Raw genomic sequence first — 24,531 nt, forward strand, 5'->3', positions numbered from 1 at the left:
CAGTTCATATTGTCTTTCAGGAGAAACTTTTAAAATCTCTTTGCAGCTTTAGTTTTAATAGCTTGAACAATCTGCTTTCGTAAGCTTAGTCATTTCACTATTCACCTTCAATTATAGGTTAATGAAGAAATGAAAAGGTGTTGTCCAATAAAAGCCACATTTTCTTCTCTTCGTTGCGAGAACTGCCAATTCTGTACTCTATTTTTTAAAACCCAATCTATAAAAATTGCAATAATGTTTTCTACACAAGACTCCCCTTGAAGATTGGTGTCGCGACTGGTACAGCAAAAAGTGAGCGTATTAAACACATTCTGAAAATCTCTGCAATACTTGCCAATGAACGACTCTGCTACTGTTTCTCTCTGTTCAAATTGCCGCTCCTCTGACAATTAATAGCACTTATGCTGGTTGACTGAGGTTTTTAAAAAATAAAACTGAAAGAAAAGGTGAAAGGATACTGCTTAGATGTGTTTCTAAAGAAAACTTTATTTAAAAGTATTACATACCTGCTAACCCTTAGTTATTATATTACAGTAGAAAATATGACAAAGGCATATTAAATTCAGTCCCTTTGGTGGTCTGTTCACACAATGCCATGTAAGTAGAAGGCCAGGAACTTCTTGAATGTGTCCGGATGATAGCCGTGTAATCCAGCAGGCTTCTGCAAAGAGAACGTCTGGATTTTTAATGCAACATATTTTCCTAGTACAGTTTAATTCCTACCCCTTCACAAAAATGTAGCCTAAACCCAATTGTTAATTCCAAGCAGAGCAAGCCCATTGCTTCCATTGAGTTTGCTATTAGCTGATTAGTTGGGTCTAATCTAATAAAGACTAGCATTTGGATTTTGGCTAGTGGCTGCTTTGGAGGAAGACGATATGAATGAGATACAATTTAAATGATTAAACACCTTGGAGCTGTATTTTGAAGGATCTACCAGCTACAATATTTTGGTAACAGAGAATTTGCCATAAGTAATAGTCTAGATGAAACATTTCATAAGGCATCTGGGCACCACAATTTCAAGAACTTCTTCCAGGATATACTGTAGTCATTTCTGGTAGCAACAGATTTTTAATTAATCATATCAATCCTCCAGTGCTATTAGAGGTTTAAATCAAAATACTTGCCAAAATACCTTTGTATTTTGGTCTAAAAACATTCACATGATTTATATAAATTCAGGCTTCTCTATATATTAGCCTCACCAGAATTTAGAATCAGTGATTTTGGAAGTGTTCCTATTTTTTCTGTAATGTGTCACTTGAAAATAAGTTAACGTGTGTGTTACTTGAGAGTAACATATTATGGGGAAACATTTTTACCACCATTGGTAAACATTTGATAAGGTGGCAATATGCCTTCAGTACCAAATAAGTGCTTCTGTGATTCAAAATGGTAACATGTGCTGGTATAATGCAGTCAACATACCACAACCACCTTTTTCTTGATTTCTGGACAACTCCTGGCATCCTCATACAGAAGCTGATCTGTCTCAATCCAGGCCAGGTTTTTAACACCATTGCTAGAGTCTAGATCTGTTGTATTCAACTGGAATACCAAGAACTGAAAACACTGCCCATCGGTACCAACACTCTGCACTACAATGGGTTCATCCAAGATTCGTGGCTCATCCTGTAACGGGCAAAGGATAGAATGAAAAAAAGGCTAAATGACATGCTTAGTTACAGTCTCAGTCTAGACAGAGCAAGACAGAACACAGGAAAGATCTTTTAATGCCTGACATCTAATCTGTCTCCTACTTCAATAGTGAATACATCAGTAGTGACTTCCTACTTCAGTGGGATTCACCGCCTCGGAGTGTAGTGGAGACTCCTTCTTTGGAGCATCTGGATGGCTATCTGTCAGGGGTGCTTTGCTTGTGCTTTTCCTACATGACCTGTGCTGTCTCTTCCAACTCTAGGATTCTAGGTTTATAATATATTGAGATTGGATGAGCTGCTATTTTGGTCTGGTGGTCTGTGCACAATTAAGGAGTGGGGAGAGGGGTAATACAGGAAATAGTTAGCCACTGATAGTTGATATTTATAAAATATAAAAGACAAAATATAAAAAACAAGACTTAAGTAGTCTACTATTAGTGAAGGAAGCTTTCTTGGGAATAGTTTGAGTTGATAGGCCACCATGGGAGATTTACATTCAGACCAAAATCAAATTCTAGCTCTTCACTTTGACAGCTGCAGTCTGACTTGCCCAATTTAAACTCCAGTATAAAGTTCTGGAGAATTTGTATCAGCCCCTGCCATCTCCAAATAAAATGTAATCAATCCTAAAATCAACTCTTCAGATACTATAAGCATATTATTTTATTGTTACACAGAAAGCCAATGCCAGCATTTTGCACATTCAAAAGGTCCATATCTAATTTAGGATTTAACCATGGCTTCTCTCAAATACAACTCTAGAGCAAGGCAGAATCATAAAACAGTAGGACCCTGCTCTCCTACAGCACTACATGTAGTACCAGTCCTCCTCATCAATAACGAGTGCCTTGAACAACAGGTTCAACAGGTCCTGTATCATACTAGCACTTTTCCAGAATATCCCATTCCTTCCCAAATTTATGATTAAGCCTCAACGCAAAAGCACAGAACATTTCCACAAAAAAACTTGAGAAATAATTCACTTTTTCTTTACAACGTGGGAACGCCTGATAGCATGGCATTAACACGAGGAAGCAAGTGAAGGCCTCATAGCAGGGGAAAAAGCAGCAAAAAATGACCAACTGCATTTTAAAAGGCCATTTTAGTCAACCTGAGGCCTTTTTTAGTATGCAAATAATTGTGTCTACAAAAACAGGAGTAACTTTGGTTTTTTAAAGGCTTTTACAACCCCACAGTAATATTAATAGCAATAATAATTTATTTTTTCCCTGCCTCTCCTTGTGGCGGGTTACAACACCACTAAAAACACAATCATCTAAAAAGATTATATAAAATACACATATTGAAATATGTTACTACAAAATATGTATTAAAATACACAGAACGAAGATTGAACGTAAGACTCAAATAGACCTGCATGGGGGTGAAACAGGCATTATATGGCCAATCACACCCACCCTAGAGGTTTTAAGAATACAACTGATAAGTAAAGAAGTAAAAAGATAAGTAAAAAGATAACTGATAAGTAAAGAAGTAAAAATGCTTTCAAGATCAAAATAACTTACCCATGCTAAGAGAATGGTAAAGGGAAGCAAATGTCCAACAATCCCTATTTATAAGATAGTTATTTTTCTATAAATATCCATACACTTACCCCATAAAGTCCTTTAGCCTTGGCCAAAGCATTTCCAAAAGCAAACATCATCATTTGGGCCCGGAGATGTTCTGGTTTTCTTTTAGATTTAGTGGAATGTGGAGCAAAGTATACAGTATGAGGATAAGGATATGGATAACCTTCTCGGAAACCTAAGATACAAACCAGATGATAGTTCCATTACTCTTTTTCATGACATGGCAAAATGTTACTCAAAACAAATGTACTAATCTGAAATACATTGTACGTTTCAGTGTCAGTTGTCTCCACAGAAATTACCTGTGTCATTCTTGATCTCATAAACATTGACTTCTTGGAGGTCAATTGTAGGCGCAATAGGATAAAAGGTTTCTAAAGTGTGATTTTCAGTGGCTAATATTTCATCTTTGGAAGCTATAGGTTGTAGAGGACTCGTTGCATTCAAGATCTTTCCGTAACTACCGCGAACCTGAAGAAGAATGGACTCTGTAAAGGAAAATATTGGATAAGTACATATGTATATTGTAAGTCACCCGGAATGGACTGACATGCGAATGAACAGATAATGCATTATCTAGTACTGTATGATATATATGGTGAAATCCATAAAAAGAGACCTTCAAAGAATGCCTTCAATATTTGCAGCCTGCAAGAACAATCTAGGAAAAGCTAGCATCTTCTCATGCAGACTTCCCTCCCTCCCTCCTTAAAAAGCAAAAGGAAAATTCACTGTTTTCTCATAAAATACTCATAGGACTATATTCATTTTCATAGGGCTAAGGAAGGGACTGAACAACAACCTTGTCTAAGACTGTAAGAGTAAGCCAAAGCTCCACTTTTTACCCAAGAACTTTGACTGGGGTGTCCTTAGTGAGAAAAGAGGAACTAAGCTACAACAAATAATTATGGAAAACTGTCATCATCTGGTTTTCCAGAAACAGTGAGTATGGAATAGCTGCAGCACAAGTTATGTGTACCTTACTCGGAGACTGGTTATGTACAAGTCCTTCACTAATAAAATTAAAACTGCAAATCTGTGGCCGGCAGATGCTCAGGCATATATTTCAAACAGTAATTAGTTAAAATATTCAAAATGGCCTCAAACTCCTGGCATTTGAGTATGTAGAAGCAACTGGGATACTGTTAGGGCTACCTTTGGGGATAATAGGGAAAAAAATGGATAACATGAGGACTTCTATATGGCTGGTTCCAATCCTCTTCCCGCTCTGCTGAGCGTCAGGATGAACCAAGACTCTGAATGTAAGCTTCAATTCACTGCCTTTCCTGTCATTGGATCATGGCCAAAATAAAATGGAACTGGTCAAAACTTATCATTATTTTGAGTAACATTTTACAATCTCAATATATACAGCTGCCCTTAACCACAGATTCAACCATACACAGAATGAAAAAACACCCCCTCCCACATATCTATATCTATATCAAAAAGCAGACTTTGATTTTTCTATTTTGTATTTGCAATGTCATTGTATATTATGGGATTTCAGCATCAATTAACGTTGGTATCCACATGGAACCAAACCCCAGCAGATACTACAGATCCATTGTACTTCAAGAGCATGAATCACTGAAAAACATTTCCCATACTACACACAGAAGTGTTACTAACCAACCTGCATATATTGCTTAATGAATGCCACTTTTCAATAAAGATGAGTCTTGCCCAATGACATTCTGTAAGCTTATTCTGTGTGATGGGTTCAACTACAATTTTACTTATTTTCTGCAGTTTAAAATTACTAAAACACCAATGGCGCAGAAGATCTTGTAACTTAATATCAAAAGTACTAACAGATGCCAAGTTGAAGAGTCTTAGTTTCTTATTCCAATCTTTTTTGTGGAGTTATAATAGTTAACAATGCCTTCTGGAAATTCAAAGATATCGCCATGTTATTTTGGTTCAGTGTTCAAAGGCATCTTGCAACACTTTCAGGACTAAAGGAAAGAAGCTGTTAGAATAAACTTTCATAGACTTGATTTACTTCATTGTACACAACATTGGATGAACAGATTTAGTCCATGAAAGCTTATGCTACCAACCTTTTTTCTTGGTTAGTCTCGAAAATGTTACATGATCCCTTTGCATATAAGAAAGATAATTCCTCAGCAGAGGTAAGAATTGCTAAAACTGCAAAGTGATGTGCCCCAGGAGGAATTTGAAATAACCAGCTTGCATCATACAAGGCAGATGACAATTTATTATTATTTAGTCATTAGCTAACTAAAACTCCTATCTTGCCACGAAATAGCACACACACAACCCCAACAAAAATGACCCCAGTATTACAAGCTGTCTCTTTTGGTCACCCGAATCCATTGTGACAGTGAATTAGCAGAAGTCCTCTGGAGATCAGGAGGAAAGCAACATAATAGAGTGCAGCCCTTAAGCATACTTGCTCCTGTTCTGCAGGAATCAAGAGGCTTTGAAAGCTTTCACTAACCTCGTTGCCATGCAGCTGCTACTTTGTGATCTTGAGCCACCATTCTTTTAGTCAGCGAGGGATATTTGGCAGTCATCATCCTACACAAGTGAAGTAAGTCTTCCAGAAGCACAGAGCTTCAGAAGAAGAGGTTAGTTAGATCACAAAAGGTATCCCATGGACTATTAAGCTGAACCTCCTTCCCAATGCAGGATCTGCATCCAGGGCATCCCCACCAATAACTGCCCAGACTCTTTTTGATATTCAGAGAAGGAGATCTCACCACAACTCTTAAGTAATTGCTTCCACTGCAGAACTGTTCTTACCGTCAAGAAGTTCTTCCTAATGTTCAACCAAAATCTACCCTCCTGCAACCTAAAATCATTAGACCCAGTTCTATCCTCTGAATCAGCAGAGGACAAGCCAGCACCTTCCCTCCTCTTTGTGACAACCCTTGAGATATTTTAAAGAGTGTCTCTTCACCAAGCTGAGCATGCCCAGCTCCTTCAGCTTCATGTTTAATTCTCTATTCTGCTAATTATCTTCAGTGCCTTTCCCTGGACCCACTCCAGTTTTTCTATATCCTTATTAAAATGAGACATCAGAACTGAAAACAGTACTCCAAATGAGGCCTAACTAGTACAGAATAAAGGGAAAATATTACTTCCTTCAACTTGAAAGCTATGCTTCTATTAATGCAAGTGAAGAGAGTATTTGCCTTCTTTGCTGCTGCACTACATTGTTAGCTCATATTCAACTTATTAACAAACCCAAAATCAGGGTTGTTGTATGTCTTTCGGGCTGTGTGGCCATGTTCCAGAAGTATGCTCTCCTGACGTTTCGCCCACATCTATGGCAGGCATCCTCAGAGGTTGTGAGGTATATCCTTTTCACATGTGGCACTACAGTACCAAGTATTCCCCATCCTATACCGAAATACAGAATTTTGCATTTGTCTCTGTTGAATGTTAATTTCAGCCCAGTTTTCTGGTTTATCAAAGTTCTTTTGAATTTGGTCCATGTCTTCTAATGTGTTTGCTACCCCTGCCAGTTTTGTGTCATTTACAAATCTGATAAGGATTCCCTCCATCTTATCAAGTAAATTGATAGAAAAATACTGAAGATGATTGGCCTCAGGATAGAACCCTGAAGCATTCCACTTGAGACCTCCTTCCAATCTGAAGCACAGTCGCTAGTAACAACTCTTTGAGAATAGTTATCCAACCAATTATGCATCTATCTAGTAGAATTTCCATCTAATCCACATTTAGTCAGTTTGCGAATAAAAAAAATCAAAATATTTCTTAGTAGAAACCAAAAACGGTGGTGTATCAAGATTTAAAAGAAGATAAACTATGTTTTTGTTTTCCTACAAGCACAAACTCATGCAGATACACTGCGAGCCCCACTATATTTATGAGTAAAAGTTCTATTGCCTCTCTTTATCAAGAATAGCAAGATACAGATCACAGATAAGTGATCACTTTCTCCTCATCCACCAAGCATGCTGCTTGGAAGGAAGTAATGTTACAATAGCAAGTTACACCTTTTCCTGGAGATGCCATCTTAAGTTTCAGCCAAGGGGAAACTGCCAGATATAAGTAAACAATTACAATAACCACATCTTGTATTTTACACTGGCTGTCCTTTTCTCTATGTAAAGTAAACATTAGGTAGTTAGTTTCTGTTCTTGTATTATATTACACTTTATTTTACAAAACAGTGAACATGAATGTAAGTTACCACCTCTGCAGTGGTTCTCAACCTGTGGGTCCCCACATGTTTTGGCCTTCAACTCCCAGACATCCTAACAGCTGGTAAACTGGCTGGGATTTCTGGGAGATGTATGCCAAAACATCTGGGGACCCACATGTTGAGAACCACTGCAGGGTAAGGAATGTCTAACTTATTTCTTAATCTTATTCATTTCTTTCACTGAACCATTAGAAATTTCAATCTTGAAGGCAACTCAGCAATGACAAAACCCTAGGAAGAGAACTTAAAACAAAGCCTTACCAGTAGTTTTCTGCTGGTGTAAGTTCCTCAGTGCTAATCCAAAAAAGTGCATGAGAGATTGCATTTTGGACTCTCTCGTCCTGGCTTTCCCATTCATGAGCCGTGTCATTCATTATGTGAAGTATTTGAGGAGGCAAGCCTTCTACTAGTTTTGTCTTGGTTAGCCATAATGCCTGTTTCACACCTGACGTCAAAGAAACAAATTTTAGAGGGGACTGCATTTTATACTGACATTCACACTACCTGTAAATTGAGACCACTAGGTTTTTCTAGCCAATTTTGGGGAGTCTAGATTTGGGGAAAAGGGGACTGGATCATTCTGAAACATAAATATTGAAGAAAAGTAATGGGCAACTTGTATTTGCAACAGGGCATTATATTATAGTTGACCTTCCATATAAATCAATTCTGCACCCATGGATTCTACCACCCAAGGTTTGAAAATACTGTATTCCATATATGAATGTGTACATACACATCCAAAAAGCAAACTTTGATTTTGCCATTTTATTAAAGGCAAACCATTTTAATATGTCACTGTATATGAGATTTGACCATCCATAGATTTTGACACCAAGGGCCAACTGTATTCAGTTGCTTCCCTTTAAATTCATAGGCTTGGGTTATTATCTGGCACCAAGGGACACACATGAGGAACTGGCTTATATGTTTGTTAGGCTGCCCACTCTATATCCTGAGGAAGCAAACTAAGGGTGCATGCACACTGTAGAATAGTTGTAGTTTGCTGAGGCACTAGAGAAGGCTAAATACCCTGTACAACCACAGCACCCATGCATCCATTGCACTGAGCCAGGGCAGTAAAAATGGAGTCAAGGCGCGTTCATTTTACAGTGCAGATCCACCCTAAGTCTACGAAAGCTTATGCTACAATTCCTTTCAGTCTCTAAAGTTGCTACCAGGTCCTGCTGCATATAGTACCTATTAAAATTGGCAGGCAGGTATATGAACTCTTGAAAGATTAAGGGTGCATCAACACTGTAGAACGAGTGCAGCCTGACACCACTTTAACTGCCATGGCTCAATGTGATGGAATCATGGATATTGTAGTTTATTTTACTATACTGTATAATAGTTATTTAATAATTATTCATTAGTATTTAACTCCAGAATTCCCCACAAAACCTTTATCTGAATATGCTTTAAATATGTTTGTAACAGCTTGTAGCAGAAGTGTGTGCTTATAGGTTTTTTTTTTACATGTGATTCCTCTTTAGTATTATCATTTAATTGCATTTACTATGTTGATGTATTTTATGTATTATGTATTTTAAGTATGATATCCTTGTGTGCTATTTTGTAAGCTTCCCCGAGTCCCTATGAGAGATGGTGGCAGGGTATAAATAAAAAAATGTATTACAGTAGAGTCTCACTAATCCAAGCTAAACGGGCCAGCAGAAGCTTGGATAAGCGAATATCTTGGATTATAAGGACTGATCAAGGAAAAGCCTATTAAACATCAAATTAGGTTATGATTTTACAAATTAAGCACCAAAACTTCATGTTATACAACAAATTTGACAGAAAAAGTAGTTCAATACACAGTAATGTTATGTTGTAATTACTGTATTTATGACTTTAGCACCAAAATATCACGATATATTGGAAACATTGACTACAAAAATGGCTTGGATTATCCAGAGGCTTGGATAAGCGAGGCTTGGATTAGTGAGACTCTACTGTATTATTTTGGCAAAATACAAACACTTTTTGGCAGAGAAGGCTAAAGGCCTTGTACAATCATTTTCCCTGGAAATCGTGAAATGGATTATGGAACAGCATTACATCTTGCCTTTGGATGATGCGTCTTCTACTGGAATGTATTTTAACTATGTTTCTATGTCTATCAATTTTTAATCATTTTACTTCATGTTTGTGTTTTATGCCCAAGGCATTGCACAAGTGCTATTTGTAAACCGCCTTGAGTCCCCCTCTGGGTAGAGAAAGGCGGTATATAAATATGGTAAATAAGTAAATACAACTACAACACCCACAATTTCTTATCATTGAGCCATGGCAGCTAAAGTAGTGTCAAACTGCATTCATTCTACAGTGGAGATCAGGCATCCTCAAAGCACAACCCTCCAGCTGTTTGGGCTTCCAACCTGCAGAAGCCCTAGCCAGGAATTCTGGGAGCTGGAGATCAAACAGCTGGAGGGCTGCAGTTTGAGGATACCTGGCAGAGATGCACCCCTAGCCCTTTGAAAGCCACTATGGATGGACCACATCTACCCTAACCATTTAATGCAAACTGAAAGGGGTTTCACTGTGCAGGTGATTCCACAGCAGGCTTGAGCAAACTTGTATCCTGCAGGTGTTTTGGACTTCAACTCCCACAATTCCCTACTGCCTCGGGCCCTTTCCTTTTCCCCCTCAGCCGTCCTGACGTGCACGGCGGGCTTGCTTTGGAGGGAGTGCACTTTCTGGCGGCCGCAGTTGGAAGCCAGCGGTCGGCGCAGATGAGAGAGGGAGGGCGGCCGGTGTGGGGCGGGTACCTTCCTGGAGGCGGGAGCGCGGGTTGCAGAGGAAGCAGGGCTGCTCCTTGTAGGCGGGCATCTCCCGGGCGGGCGGCGAGCGGTGCTTCCGGGGGTCGTGCCACCCGCGCTCCCACTCGGGAAACGAGGCGGGCTTGGCCAGCCAGGGCACGAAGTACATCTTCTCCTGGTACGTCACCACGTCCAGCTCGGGCAGCTGCTCGCGCACCGGCGGCGGCTTCCGTAAGTACCATGGCAACGGGGCACCCGGCGGAGGGCCCCGCACCGTCAGCGGGGTGCGAGGCAGCGGGCCGCGGTGAGGCTTCGGGCCATAGAGGCCTTTGCTGCGCCGCTGCCCACAAAGCAGCCCCCGCCAAGCCCGCTTGGGTGCCCGCTGCAAAGCCAGCATCCTTCCCGCGGTCTCCTCTTCCTCGCCGTGCGCTTCGGGACCGGCGGCAACCCTCACCGCTCGCTGCGGAAAGCGGCGGCGGCCATTTTGCCTCGTCTCCGCGCCCAACGCATGCCGGGTAGGGAGGCGGAGATGTTGGGTGATTGACGGCGCTCTCGTCCAATAGGAGGCAGGACGTGGCTTGACCCTCAGCAGGCCCTTGGCGAAGGAACTTAGGGGGCATCCAGTCACCCCAGGCTTCGTTCTTTCAGGTGTTTTGGACTTCACCTCCCAGAATTCCTCACTGTTGGCCAAGTTGGCTGGGACTTTGGGAGTTAAAAGTCCAGAAGACATTTGGAAACCACTGTTCCACACTGAATGAATGAAACCACTCAAACTGCTAAACCTTAATGCTACAACAAGCATGGGCAAACTTGGGCCCTCCAGGTGTTTTGGACTTCAACTCCCACAATTCCTAACAGTTGGTAGGCTGTTAGAAATTGTGGGAGTTGGGAGTCCAAAACACCTGGAGGGCCCAAGTTTGCCCTTGCCAGTGCTACAGAATCATGGGAGTTGTAGTTTTACAAGGCCTTAGCCTTCTCACTAAACAACAAACTCCATAATTCCATAGCATTGAGCCATACCTTGAGGTTACATTGGCCTCAAACTGTATTAATACTACAGTATAGATGGACCCCCAGTGTCTCACTGAGTTAAACTGCTGTGCGCTCCCGTTATTAGCTCCAGCTTCCACCTAGCAGTTCAAAAACATGCAGAAAGAAGGATCGCGAACAAGATTAAAGAAGAAGGAAAGGACAAACCAAAGAAAGATATATACTAAATTAATAGAATAGAAGTCTACACAAAGATGAAGATTGGGAAGTCAAGATAAATCCCCTAACTACCCCGTCCCTTGTTCCTTCTCCCATCCCTTTACCCTTTCCAAGACCCACCATATCTATAAATTTTACCTACATCTATTTTACAAATTTATTTTGAAAACCTTCAATAAAGATATACATTAAAAAAGAAAACATGCAGATGTGGGTAGATCAATATGTACCGCTCCAGCAGGAAAGTAACAGCACTCCATGCAGTCATGTCAGCCACGTGACCATGGAGGCATCTACAGACAACGCCAGCTCTTCAGCTTAGAAATGTAGATGAGCAGCAACCCCCAGAGTCAGACACAGCTAGATTTAATGTCAGGGGAAAAGCTTTACCTCTAGATGTGCTGTAGAATGAAGTCCGGTCAAAAATGTCTCACTTAAATAGGGTTAGATCAGGTATGGGCAAACTTCAGCCCTCCAAGTGTTTTGGACTTCGGGTCCCATAATTCCTAACATCTGGTAGGCTGTTAGGAATTGTGGGAGTTGAAGTCCAAATCACCTGGACGGCTGAAGTTTGCCCATGCCTGGATTAGGTTATTACAAGGAGTTTGTGCTGCTGCACCAGAGGAGAAGGCCTTTGTCTAATATAGCAGTGTCATTCACAAACCAAGTCCAACTAATGAAATAAGAGCCCTCATGGTGTACCCCCTTCCCTTATTATATTACCATGGCTTTTCCTGGCCATATTGGCTGTAGAGCCATTGTGGGGTAGTGATTTGAACATTGGATGACGACTCTGGAGACCAGAGTAACCCACTAGGTGATGTTGGGCAAGGTGCACTCTCATAGGAAGTTGTCCGTGAGGTTTCCCTTGTGTGCCTTCAAGTCATTTCTGAGTTATGTTGACACTAATGCAAACGTTTCATTAGGTTTTTGGAAGCTAAGAGTGTGTAATTTGCTCAAGGGGCACCTAGTGAATTTCTATGGTTGAAAATCATCTCCAGAGTCCTAGTCCAACATCCAAACTTTTTACACCAGATGTGCTGGAGGAAGGATAGGGTAAGGTCTCCAGGGTTGTGGTCCAGTGCTCAAACCACTGTGCCACACTGGCTAGGGTTGCCATAAGTTAGAATCAACTTGGAGGAACACAGTAACACCATCCACCATCTTGTCCCAACTATCCCAGATGAACACTTTGAAAAATACTCTACCCACTATATCATTACAGAAGTCCTATACAAGTGTGTTAACATCTTTGTGTCTTTCCACACAGCTATATAACTCAGAATATCCAGGAAGATAATCCACAATATCTGCTTTGAAGTGGGTTATCTGAGTCCACATTGGCATTTAATCCAGTTCAATGTGGATTTTATACAGTTGTGTGGAAGGGGCTTTTATTAATTATTTGGAGTAGATGGAGGTTTAGAGGGCATGCTTACCAAGTTTACAGATTACACCAAATTTGGAAAGATTGCTAATGCTTCAGAGAGCAGGATCAGAATTCAAAGTAACCTTAACAGATTAACGAGTGGGGCCAAAGCTAACAAAATGAATTTCAACAAGGAGATTTGTTGGATACTAAACTTATGCAGAAAAAAATGAGATGCATAGATACAGGATGCCTGATTCAATAATACTACATGGCAAAGAGATCTTGGAGTCTTAGTGGACAACAAGTTGAACATGAGCCAACAATGTAATGCAGGAGCTAAAAAGCCAATGAGATTTTGGGCTGCATGAAAAGGATTACAGTGTCTAGATAGAGGAATGTCATGGTGCCTCTCTATTCTGCTTTGGTTAGACCTCACCTGGAATATTGTGTCCAGTTCTGGGCACTACAGTTTAAAAGAGATATTGACAAGCTGGGTGTCCAGAGGGGGGAGATTAAAATGATCAAAGTTCTGGAGACCATGGCCTATGAGGAGCATCTTAACTAGGCATGTTTAGCCTGCAGAAGAAAAGGTTAAGAAGAGACATGATAGCCATGTATAAATATGTGAAAGAATGTCATAAGGAGGGGGGAACAGGCTTGCTTTCTGCTGTCCTGAAACTAGGGCTCGTGCAATGGGTTCAAATGACTGGAAAGAGGATTCCACCTGAACATTAGGAAGAACTTCCTGATTGTAAAAGCCGTTCAACAGTGGAGCTCTCTATGTTGGAATGTGGTGGAGGTTCCTTCTTTGGAGGCTTTTAGAAACAGAGGCTGGATAGCCATCTGTTTGTATTTTGATTGTGTTTTTACTGCATGGCAGGTGGTTGGACCGGATGGCCCATGTGGTCTCTTCCAACACTATGATTCTATGAGTGGGGATCCAGATTTCCTAATTTTTTCTTTTTCCATTTTCCAAAGTAATGAATGGGAAAAGAAACAGAAATGGTTTTCAAAATGGACCAAATGTTCTGATCTTTCATTCAGTTGTCTTAAGAAGGTGATTTCAGACTTAATGAATCTGTTTGGTGTTCAGATATCTGCTTACATTTAATTGTGATACAAAAAACAATCACAAAATGCAAAGGCATGCTCCAACTCAGAGAATGTCTCCTACCTTGACTAAAACACAGATTTAACACAATGTGAAGTAGCATAAATAGGAAAGGAAATGTCATCTGGAATTAGAAGGTCTTGTAGCCCATTTCCATTGGTGTCAAAGGAACTTGTTGTCCACGAGAACTCCAAGATCTTTTTCACATGTACTTCTATCAAGACAGGCATCCCACATTCTGTATCTGTGCATTTCATTTTTTCTGCCTAAGTGAAGTATCTTACATTTGTCCCTGTTGAACATGTTTCCAATCAAGGGTTGCAGCCGTAAAGAATTCAGATCCATATTTCGGTACAGCAAGAAGAAATGTCTTCATACAATTATTTTAAACAAATAACACTGAGTTTCATTTTATAGATGGTGGAGGATAGTGAAGATGTCTGGCTCTCTCTCAAGCCCATTGAACCCTTGCCATCTCAATGCTGTGGCAGTGGCTGCAAACCATGCATTTTTGACATATATCAGAAAGAATTGGAGCAATGGGAAGAGGCCAAAGCCAAAAAAGACAGAAGCCTCCTGACAAGGAAGAAGCAGCAAGTAGAAACATTTAAAATGTTTGGATAATAATATTTCAGCGAGATCCTCTCAGTTTTAAAAAAAGAAGCTTGGAAGTAAATCCTATTGAGCTAAATGAAACCTTCCAAATACGCTTGTTTATAACTGCCAACTCTTAATGCATTTGTTGATATAACACCTTTTGCTAGCTGTTGTGCAAAAGAATGTGAAACACGTTATTTCTGTAGTAAGAATGCACAGGATAATATATAAGATAAAGTTGTGTGCCTTTAGTTCAGTGTATGTGACTGAAGGCAACAGCAATTTTCGGCATCTGTGAAGAGCTATTTTGGTGTTGCTTCCCAAATACTCCTTTGTCATGTTACATCTTTATTTAGTAAGTTCTCACAAATCTATTTGCATCATGATGTTCATGCACTGAAGTAGTTTCTTTCCTGATCCAGTCTCTTGTGTCTTTTTAAAATCTATTTAAAACAAATGGATCAGATTTCTTATCTGTTGATCAGTTGTGTCTGTTTGTCTGTTGGTCTCTTTTCTCATTTTAATTGTTTTTATTGAAGTAATTAGGTATAATTACCTATCAGAAGCACAAAAAACCCAAGTACAGTCAGTCATCTACATTTGCTGGAGTCAGAGGTTCAGGACTCCCACAAAAATGGAAAAACTGAATTAAAATCACAAATTTTCTACCTGAGATAACACCTCTCTAGCAATCGTTATGTTCTCCAGCATGACTCTATGTGTAATTATGAATTTTACCATAGAATCACACTGTAGTATCTACAAATGACTAAAGATAACATATATCTCAAACCTGCAAATAATAATCAAATCTGCAAAAGTTAAACTCGTAAATGTGGAAGACCGACTGTAGTTAAACATTCTTAACACTGAAGAACATTTCAACTTTCACAATTAAATCTGTCCACTCCTTAGGTTTGTAAAGTTCTGCAAAACTTCTGCCAAAATGGATGGTAACCATTAAATTCTTAACTATATATACAGGATTTATATACAGTAGAGTCTCACTTATCCAATACTCGCTTATCCAACGTTCTGGATTATCCAACGCATTTTTGTAGTCAGTGTTTTCAATACATCATGATATTTTGGTGCTAAATTCATAAATACAGTAATTACTACATAGCATTACTGCGTATTGAACTATTTTTTCTATCAAATTTGTTGTATAACATGATGCTTTGGTGCTTAATTTGTAAAATCATAACCTAATTTGACGTTTAATAGGCTTTTCCTTAATGCCTCCTTATTATCCAACATATTCGCTTATCCAACATTCTGCTGGCCCGTTTATGTTGGATAAGTGAGACTCTACTGTATTAATGAATATCTGAGAAAGAATGTTGGGGACTGAAGGTGCAATTCCATGTACACTTACCGTGGTGAATCTTATCCATGAAGAAACATGTATAACAGTGGTTCTCAACTTGTGGGTCCCCAGATGTTTTGGCCTTCAACTCCCAGAAATCCTAACAGCTGGCAAACTGGCTGAGATTTCTGGGAGTTGTAGGCCAAAACACCTGGGGACTGACAGGTTGAGAACCACTGATGTATAGGATTGTGCTGGGAGCTTGCATGGTGGAGAAAAAAAGTGAGAGGAAATGAAGATAGCAAAAGCAGTGTACAGTGTATTTTGTTTGAAACGAGCAAGTCTGGGGTTGAACCATTTCCGTCAGCCAACTTTTAATGCAAGTGTTGATATTGTATAGCCTTATAGATATTGTTGAACAGAGACCCCTAACATGCTTTGCCACTGATTCTGCAGACGAGGACTGCTGGGAGTTGCAGTCCAACATCATCCAGAGGGCCATATTATTCCCATCCCTCCTTTGCTATGTGGTGACTGAGGCACATTGTAATCTGCGATATGAGAAGCTGAACTGGGGAGGAAGTGAACCTTTGCTCTTGAAAACTTCAAAGCAACTAGAAAAAAACATTTTCCTTTCATAGTTCATCATACTCTGAGAAGCTTTTCCTACATAGTTTCTTCTGAAAGAAATGACAACATTTTAAAAAATGAAACTGTTTTTAAATGTTAAACAAGGATAAAAAAATAGAATAGAATAGAAATTTTCCCCCTATCTTGTCCCCTGGGAAATCCTGGTATAGATTTGTGTACTTAGTGTGTGCTTCTGCTACTTGGATATGGATGTGTTTTTTGTTTCTTCTCACTTCCAAAAATCAAAGAAGTCCTAGTATTTAAATTACACAAATTCAAAGAGGTTCTGATATTTAAATGATGCATTTACTAAGAAGAATGTATTGAATTATGATTAGTATAAAGATGATGTACCGGTATTTGGCATGTAGAACTTTTTAAAAATTTGCAATACCATGTTTTACTAGCACTGAATACATGCACATTTGGAGGGGTTTTTGTTTGTTTTAAAAGAGGGGACATTGTTTGAAGTGTAGTAATTATCTATTGTTGCTCTTTCAGAGTACCAATTCAGAACTAACTCCAGAAACATTTATGCCTTTTATCATATGCTCTGTGGATCAGCTGTCAGAGGACACCTACCAGTATACTTTTGAATTGCCTGAAAATAGTAGGCTGGGGCTGAGTTTAGGACAACATGTTGTGCTAAGGTAGTGTGTTTCATTTCTAGTTAAACAGGCCATGGTACGCAATCAAATTTGCTCGGTTTTTTGTTACTCTACAAAGGATTCGTGCTAAGTAAATCATAAGTTCTGTGCTTCCAAGTGATCCTGGTGAAAGGACTTGTAGCTCATTGAGCTTATTAACCATGTTAATTTTATGGTATATGCTACCCTGTAGTTGCTTTTTCCTTCAATTTCAGTTAGGTTGGAAGTAGAATTAAGTGGGGTGAGAGAACCAATTTACAGAAAGCAAAAGGGTGGGGGAAAAACAAATATATGCTAAGATGATCATCATGCACTAACTAACTCACAAGGAAAATATATAAACTTTAAAAAAATTCTCAAGCAGTTAAGCATATAACAGTACATTACCACCTCTCTAATCTATATATATAAAAGAGTAATGGCATCAGGGCAGTGGACAAAACAACAAAAGTACAGGTCCCCCAACCTCAAAATTTGACAACACAACCCATCATCCACGGCACTAGGTTGATACAACAAAAAGAAAAGAAAAATAAAGTCCTAATTAGAGAGAGAGTAATAATTGTTTTTATCCAATTGCTGGCAGTTAGAGTGCTAAGCTCCGCCCACTTGGTTTCCTAGCAACCTACTCAGCTCACGGGACAGGCACAGTTAGGCCTCACTTAGGCATTTTCCATAGATTATCTGATTTTAACTGGATTAAATGGCAGTGTAGACTCAAGGCCCTTCCACACAGCTATATTACCCATTTATAATCTTATATTATCTGCTTTGAACTGGATTATCTTGAGTCCACACTGCCAGATAATTCACTTCAGTGTGCATTTTATACAGCTGTGTAGAAGGGGCCTCATATAATCCAGTTCTAAGCAGATATAAGATTATAAATATACAGTAGAGTCTCACTTATCCAACATAAACAGGCCGGCAGAACGTTGGATAAGTGAATATGTTGGATAATAAGAAGAGATTCAGAAAAAGCCTATTAAACATCAAATTAGGTAATGATTATACAAATTAAGCACCAAATATCATGTTATACAACAAATCTGACAGAAAATGTAGTTCAATACTCAGTAATGCTATGTTGTAATTACTGTATTTACAAATTTAGCACCAAAATATCACAATGAATTTAAAACACTGACTACTAAAAGGCAGACTGCGTTGGATAATCCAGAACTTTGGATAAGCGAATGTTGGATAAGTGAGATTCTACTGTAATATGAAATAATTACTGTGGTAATCCAGAACAACCCAATTCTGCCATGGAGGACACAATCCAAGCATGCCCAACAGATGGCCACCCAGCCTCTCAATAATAATAATAATAAGAAGAAGAAGAATATTGTACAATCCTAAGGTTAGCAGATACCCCTAAGGATAATCCAGTTCAACTTCCTTATATCATGCAGGAGGACACAATCCAACCACTCCTGACAGATGGCCATCCAATATCTGCACAATAATAACACACATCGAATCATAGCATCAGACAGTTAGGAGACACACCTAAAGGCCATCCACTCCAACTCAACTCTGCCATGGAGGACACAATCCAAGCACTCCCAACAGATGGCCACCCAGCCTCTCAATACTAATACTACTACTACTACTAATAATAACAACATCATACAATCCTAAGGTTTGGAGTTACCCCTAAGGGTCATCCAGATCAACTTCCTTCTACCATGCAGGAGGACACAATCCAAGCGCTCCTGACAGATGGCCATCCAGCCTCTACATAATAATGGTGATGAAAAAGAAGAAGAAGATGATGATGATAATAATAATAATAATAATAATAATAATAATAATAGCATAGAATCCAAGAGTTTGGAGAGACTCCTAGGGGCCATCCAGCCCAACCCTTTCTACTATGCAGCTGGACACAACCCAAGCTTTCACAACACATGGACAACGTATAAATACTATACAATACTAAAGGTAAAGGTAAAGGTTTCCCCTGATGTTAAGTCCAGTCATGTCTGACTCTGGGGCCTGGTGCTCATCTCCATTTCTAAGCCGAAGAGCCAGCGTTGTCCGTAGACACCTCTAAGGTCATGTGGCCGGCATGACTGCATGGAGTGCCCTTACTTTCCCGCCAGAGCGGTACCTATTAATCTACTCACATTTGCATGTTTTTGAACTGTTAGGTTGGCAGGAGCTGGAGCTAACAGCAGCCGCTCACGCCACTCCCGGGGTTTGAACCAGGGACCTTTTGGTCTCCAGCTCAGTGCTTTAACACACTTCGCCACCGGGGCTCCTTATACAATACTACACAGGGACATAGACCCCCTCTATCCTCACCACTTTCACAGTACACAAATAACCAAATGCATACTAAACATAAAGACAACCATACAACAGACATTCAATACCACCACTAACTCAACAAGTTCTCACCAACACCACCAGACAACGCCACAGCAACGCGTGGCCGGGCACAGCTAGTCTATATATATAAAATGATAAAGTTGTTTGCGCAGTGACTATAACAACAAAACTAAACATCCCAGAAATACGAAATTTGGCAACACAATGCAAAAGGCTTGCCTCCAGGTTACAACAACACAACCACACCACAAAACCACAATCCGGACCCACAAAACTCACAACAACGCATCATGCGATAACAACACAACTAAACGCCCCAGAAATACAAAAATTGGCAACACAATGCAAAAGCCTTGCCTCCCAGTTGTAACAACACAACCACACCACAAAACCACACAGGACCCACAAAACTCACAACAACGCATCATGCGATAACAACACAACTAAACACCCCAGAAATACGAAACTTGGCAACACAATGCAAAAGCCTTCCCTCCAGGTTGTAACAACACAACCACACCACAAAACCACAATCCGGACCCATAAAACTCACAACAACGCATCGTGACTATAACAACACAACTAAACACCCCAGAAATACGAAACTTGGCACACAACTAAACGCCCCAGAAATACAAAATTTGACAACACAATGCAAAAGCCTTGCCTCCCGGTTGTAACAACACAACCACACCACAAAACCACAATCCGGACCCACAAAACTCACAACAATGCATCGTGACTATAACAACACAACTAAACGCCTCAGAAATACGAAACTTGGCACACAACTAAACGCCCCAGAAATACAAAACTTGACAACACAACACAAAAGCCTTGCCTCCCGGTTGTAACAACACAACTACACCACAAAACCACAATCCGGACCCACAAAACTCACAACAACGCATAGTGACTATAACACAACTAAACGCCCCAGAAATACAAAATTTGACAACACAACGCAAAAGCCTTGCCTCCCAGTTGTAAGAACACAACCACAACACAAAACCACAATCCGGACCCACAAAACTCACAACAACGCATCATGACTATAACAACACAACTAAACGCCCCAGAAACACAAAACTTGGCAAAACAATGCAAAAGCCTTGCCTCCCAGTTGTAACAACACAACCACACCACAAAACCACAATCCGGACCCACAAAACTCACAACAGTACATCGTGACTATAACAACACAACTAAACGCCCCAGAAATACAAAACTTGGCACACAACTAAACGCCCCAGAAATATAAAACTTGACAACACAACACAAAACCCTTTTCTCCCGGTTGTAACAACACAACTACACCACAAAACCACAATCCGGACCCACAAAACTCACAACAACGCATTGTGACTATAACAAATACAAAATTTGACAACACAACTCATCCACCTCCCCAATCACTACATTCACACTTGGCCTCCAAAAAAACAATTACAATAATAACAATGACAACAACAACAACAATAAGAAACCACACAATCACAGGCAAGAAACAGCCAGGCACTGAGGCTGAGAGGCCAGTCAGTGCTACACTGGGCCTCCAAAAAACAATACAGTAGCATCTAACTTATCCAACCTTCATGACCACAACAACAACAATAATAATAAACACATACACAGGCAAAACAAAAAAAGGACTATTGTACCACAATAAAAATATAAACCGCACTCAGCAGAATCAGACATTACAACTAACAACAAACCAAAGACAACAGGGATCTCAACCAATTATCAATCAACACAAAAATTGAAGAAGGTAACAGACTTCAAATACTACTACTAATGTGAGTATAAAGAAGGTGGAGGTCACAGCATAAATACAACCTAATGTAGACTGACCAACACCACCAGACTAAGCCACAGCAACGCGTGGCCGGGCACAGCTAGTAATTTATATATTTATTACCTTTGTTTCTATCCTTCTCTTGAGCTCTGATTTTACCCCTTCGTTAGCTTTGTGAGGCAAATTAAAATAAGTGATAGGTCTTTCTTATAGTCACCTACTGAATAATATAGCTAATCTCCAGAACTTCCTGGTTCAATTTCACCAGTTACGTATGTCCAGTAGTTTTATGTTTTAGCTACTGTATTTTAACTCTGTGTTGTACCTCGGGGAGAAGTAGGTAAGAAGCAAAATGTATTATTATTGTAGTTGTTATTATTATATCACATCAGTTATTTGAATGATCACTAAGTCATTAATAAGAGTCCAGTGAATAAAGTTTCTATCTTCAGAGAGATACAGTGTTATGAAAGTTATAGAATGAATTCTAATACGGTAGCATAATGTTCAAGCTAGCTTTATTTTAGTTAATGCAAAGGAGTATTGAACCGAAAAATGTAAGCTGTTAATTTGCATTTCATTGATTGTGAACAGAAGATACGTTTCTTCTCAAGTCATATTTTAACTTTTTTAGATGACAATGTTAAGTCAGTTTGTACCAACGTGGTGCATATCACCATGAAAGAAGCAGTTCATTAGACTAAATCATCATATACAAACTGATAATCCAATTACAGCTTTTCAGGCCTATTTCAAACTTCACATTTTTAGAAAAATGTGATAGCAATGTAATGAGTAAATGGCAGTAGATATCAGAAGTGATCTAGAAATGTGAATATTTCAAGATCTTCTCAGCTATACACTACTCCTAGGTAAAAATTATGTTTCCTACATTTTAAGAGCACTCTCAAATTCCAGATTTTATTCACAATGTAACATTTTAAAAATAATAATAATAATAATAATAATAATAATAATAATAATAATAATAATAATGTATTAATAAGTGTTTCAAAACCAGTTATAAAGACAACTGAAAGCCTCTTTTTAGCCCAAGCTCTTTCTAGCCCAAGTCCTCAAGTTATGAAAATGATAGGTTCTGTGGGTTTCTTAAGTTGAACTTGTATGTACATCAGAAGAGGTACATAGATACAGTAGAGTCTCGCTTATCCAACGTAAACGGGCCGGCAGAACATTGGATAAGCGAATATGTTGGATAATAAGGAGAGATTAAGGAAAACCCTATTAAACATTAAATTAGGTTATGATTTTACAAATTAAGCACCAAAACATCATGTTATACAACAAATTTGACAGAAAAAGTAGTTCAATACACAGTAATGCTATGTAGTAATTACTGTATTTACGAATTTAGCACCAAAATATCATGATATATTGAAAACATTAACTACAAAAATGTGTTGGATAATCCAGAACGTTGGATAAGCGAGTGTTGGATAAGTGCATATAGATATATAAACAGTAGAGTCCTGCTTATCCGAGTTCCGTTTATCCGAGGCAAATGTCCTTCTCCTCTCTCTCTCTCTCTCACTCACTTACCCCACCAGGTCCTGGTGCTGCCGGGCGAGTGAGCGAGGGACGGAGGGTGGGCGAGTGAAGGAGGGCAGCAAAGACCCTCCCTCCCTTACTCGCTTGCTTGCTCGCTCGCTCCTTCGCCAGGCCGGACCCTGGTGCTGCCGGGACCCGGTGTGGTGAATGAGCTGAGGGATGGAGGGCAGGTGAGCGAAGGAGGGCGGCAAAGGCCCTCCCTTGCTCTCTCTCTCACTTACTCACCCCACCAGGTTCTGGTGCTGCCGTCGCTGCTGCTGGGACCCGGCCTGGTAAGTGAGCGAGGGAGGGAGGGTGGGCAGACAAGCGAGCACCCACCCTGTAGCCATCAGTTTTGCTTAACCATCATTCCGGGCTGTGGTGCAGGCTGGTGAGCAGTCAGCTGCAACCAGCTGCAACAAATCACTCTGACCAAGAGGTCATGAGTTCGAGGCCAGCTCGGAGCTGCATTTGTCTCTGTCTTTGTTCTATGTTAAGGCATTGAATGTTTGCCTTATATGTGTAATGTGATCCGCCCTGAGTCCCCTTCGGGGTGAGAAGGGCGGAATATAAATACTGCAAATAAAATAAATAAATAAATAAATTCTGCCCGCCAGTTTATGACAGATAAGCGAGACTCTACTGTATGTATATATATATATGTGTATATATATATATATATATATATATATATATATACACACACACACACACACATACACACACACACACACACACACACATGCATACATGTGTGCACACATACGCACACATACATGCACACACACACATATATATACATTTATATACACATTCATAAATCCCTGCAGTGTTTGTTTTGCTGTCTGTACCCCTGTTCAGAAGATTTCACCTCACTTTCTGACCCTGTGATTAGGGCCGTAGCCCGAAAAAATTCGGGAGGGGTTTTGAAAATGGGGGGGGGGGGGGTTTGAACCCCTAGCACATACCCCTCCCCGCTACAAACCTGTCAATATCTGCTTGAGATAGTGCCTGGAGGGACTCTTAATGTTTTGCATCTCATAGACTTAGCATGGGGATTTGGTTAACCAGTTATGAGTAAACGAGATTCATGAGTAAACGAGATTTTTTTTATAACTTGAAAAATTTCGGGGGGGGGGGGGTTGAACCCCTAACCCCCCCCCCTCGCTACAGGCCTGCCTGTGATCATTGGATTTTGAAAAAATTGGCTTGTTGTGGAAACAAGGATTGGTGATAAACCTTCAGTTGAGACATCTTTCCCCATGATAACTCTTTCAGGAGATAATTTCCCTTCCTAGGGGTAGATTTCTCTCACTTCCTGTTGTCTCAGCCCCGTTCTTAATTATGAGTCATTTGTAAGTCAGATGTTTGTAACTCAGAGATTTCCTGTACAATCCTCTCCCTTTTTAGCTCCCTGTTTCTCTTACTTTGTAAGTAGCATAACCATATAACACAAAGTACCAAGTTTGGCTGTGTGCCTTATCAGGACCTAGAAAAAGGAAGATGGCATGGCAGTGTGTGAGAGAAAACACTGAGGTTATTTCAGTCCCTTGGATCTCTTATGACTGCAAAATGGGAAGGAATGATCTGTTGTCTGACTCGGCAAAGGACAGCCCGTGGGGAGAAAGGTAGAAGATGTGCAGTGCTTTTTACATGGCAGCCTTTACTGAGAGAGCAGTACTCTGCTGATAAGAATTGTCAGGAACTCAGATCAGGGTTCCCTCCCTCCCTTCTATCTTCTTTTTCTTTCTCAC

General features: G+C 39.9%; 2 protein-coding genes across 5 annotated transcripts in view; one reads left to right on the forward strand and one right to left on the reverse strand.

Moving 5' to 3' along the window:
• Positions 1-466: 466 nt before the first annotated feature.
• Positions 467-10,616, reverse strand: mrpl37 (mitochondrial ribosomal protein L37). The gene is made up of 7 exons (XM_003220160.3): positions 10,229-10,616; positions 7,716-7,899; positions 5,721-5,836; positions 3,559-3,744; positions 3,280-3,431; positions 1,432-1,635; positions 467-661 (listed from the first exon to the last, which is right to left on the reverse strand). The coding sequence occupies exons 1-7, from the start codon at positions 10,614-10,616 to the stop codon at positions 584-586; spliced, it is 1,308 nt and encodes a 435-aa protein (XP_003220208.2). The 3' UTR covers positions 467-583.
• Positions 10,310-24,531, forward strand: part of LOC100565827 (NADH-cytochrome b5 reductase-like) — a 28,496-nt gene continuing 14,274 nt past the window's right edge. The window contains exons 1-3 of one of the 4 annotated variants that reach the window (XM_008109406.3): positions 10,310-10,450; positions 14,329-14,504; positions 16,949-17,097. In XM_008109406.3, coding sequence (XP_008107613.1) covers positions 14,451-14,504; positions 16,949-17,097 — 203 coding nt within the window. In that variant the 5' untranslated portion in view covers positions 10,310-10,450; positions 14,329-14,450. Of the gene's footprint in view, positions 10,451-10,600; positions 10,735-14,328; positions 14,864-16,948; positions 17,098-24,531 lie in introns of those variants that run through there. The other 3 variants (XM_062979618.1, XM_062979617.1, XM_008109407.3) reach the window with 3 other exon arrangements.

This window comes from Anolis carolinensis, chromosome 4, assembly GCF_035594765.1.
Source record: "Anolis carolinensis isolate JA03-04 chromosome 4, rAnoCar3.1.pri, whole genome shotgun sequence".
Lineage (NCBI taxonomy): Eukaryota > Metazoa > Chordata > Lepidosauria > Squamata > Dactyloidae > Anolis > Anolis carolinensis.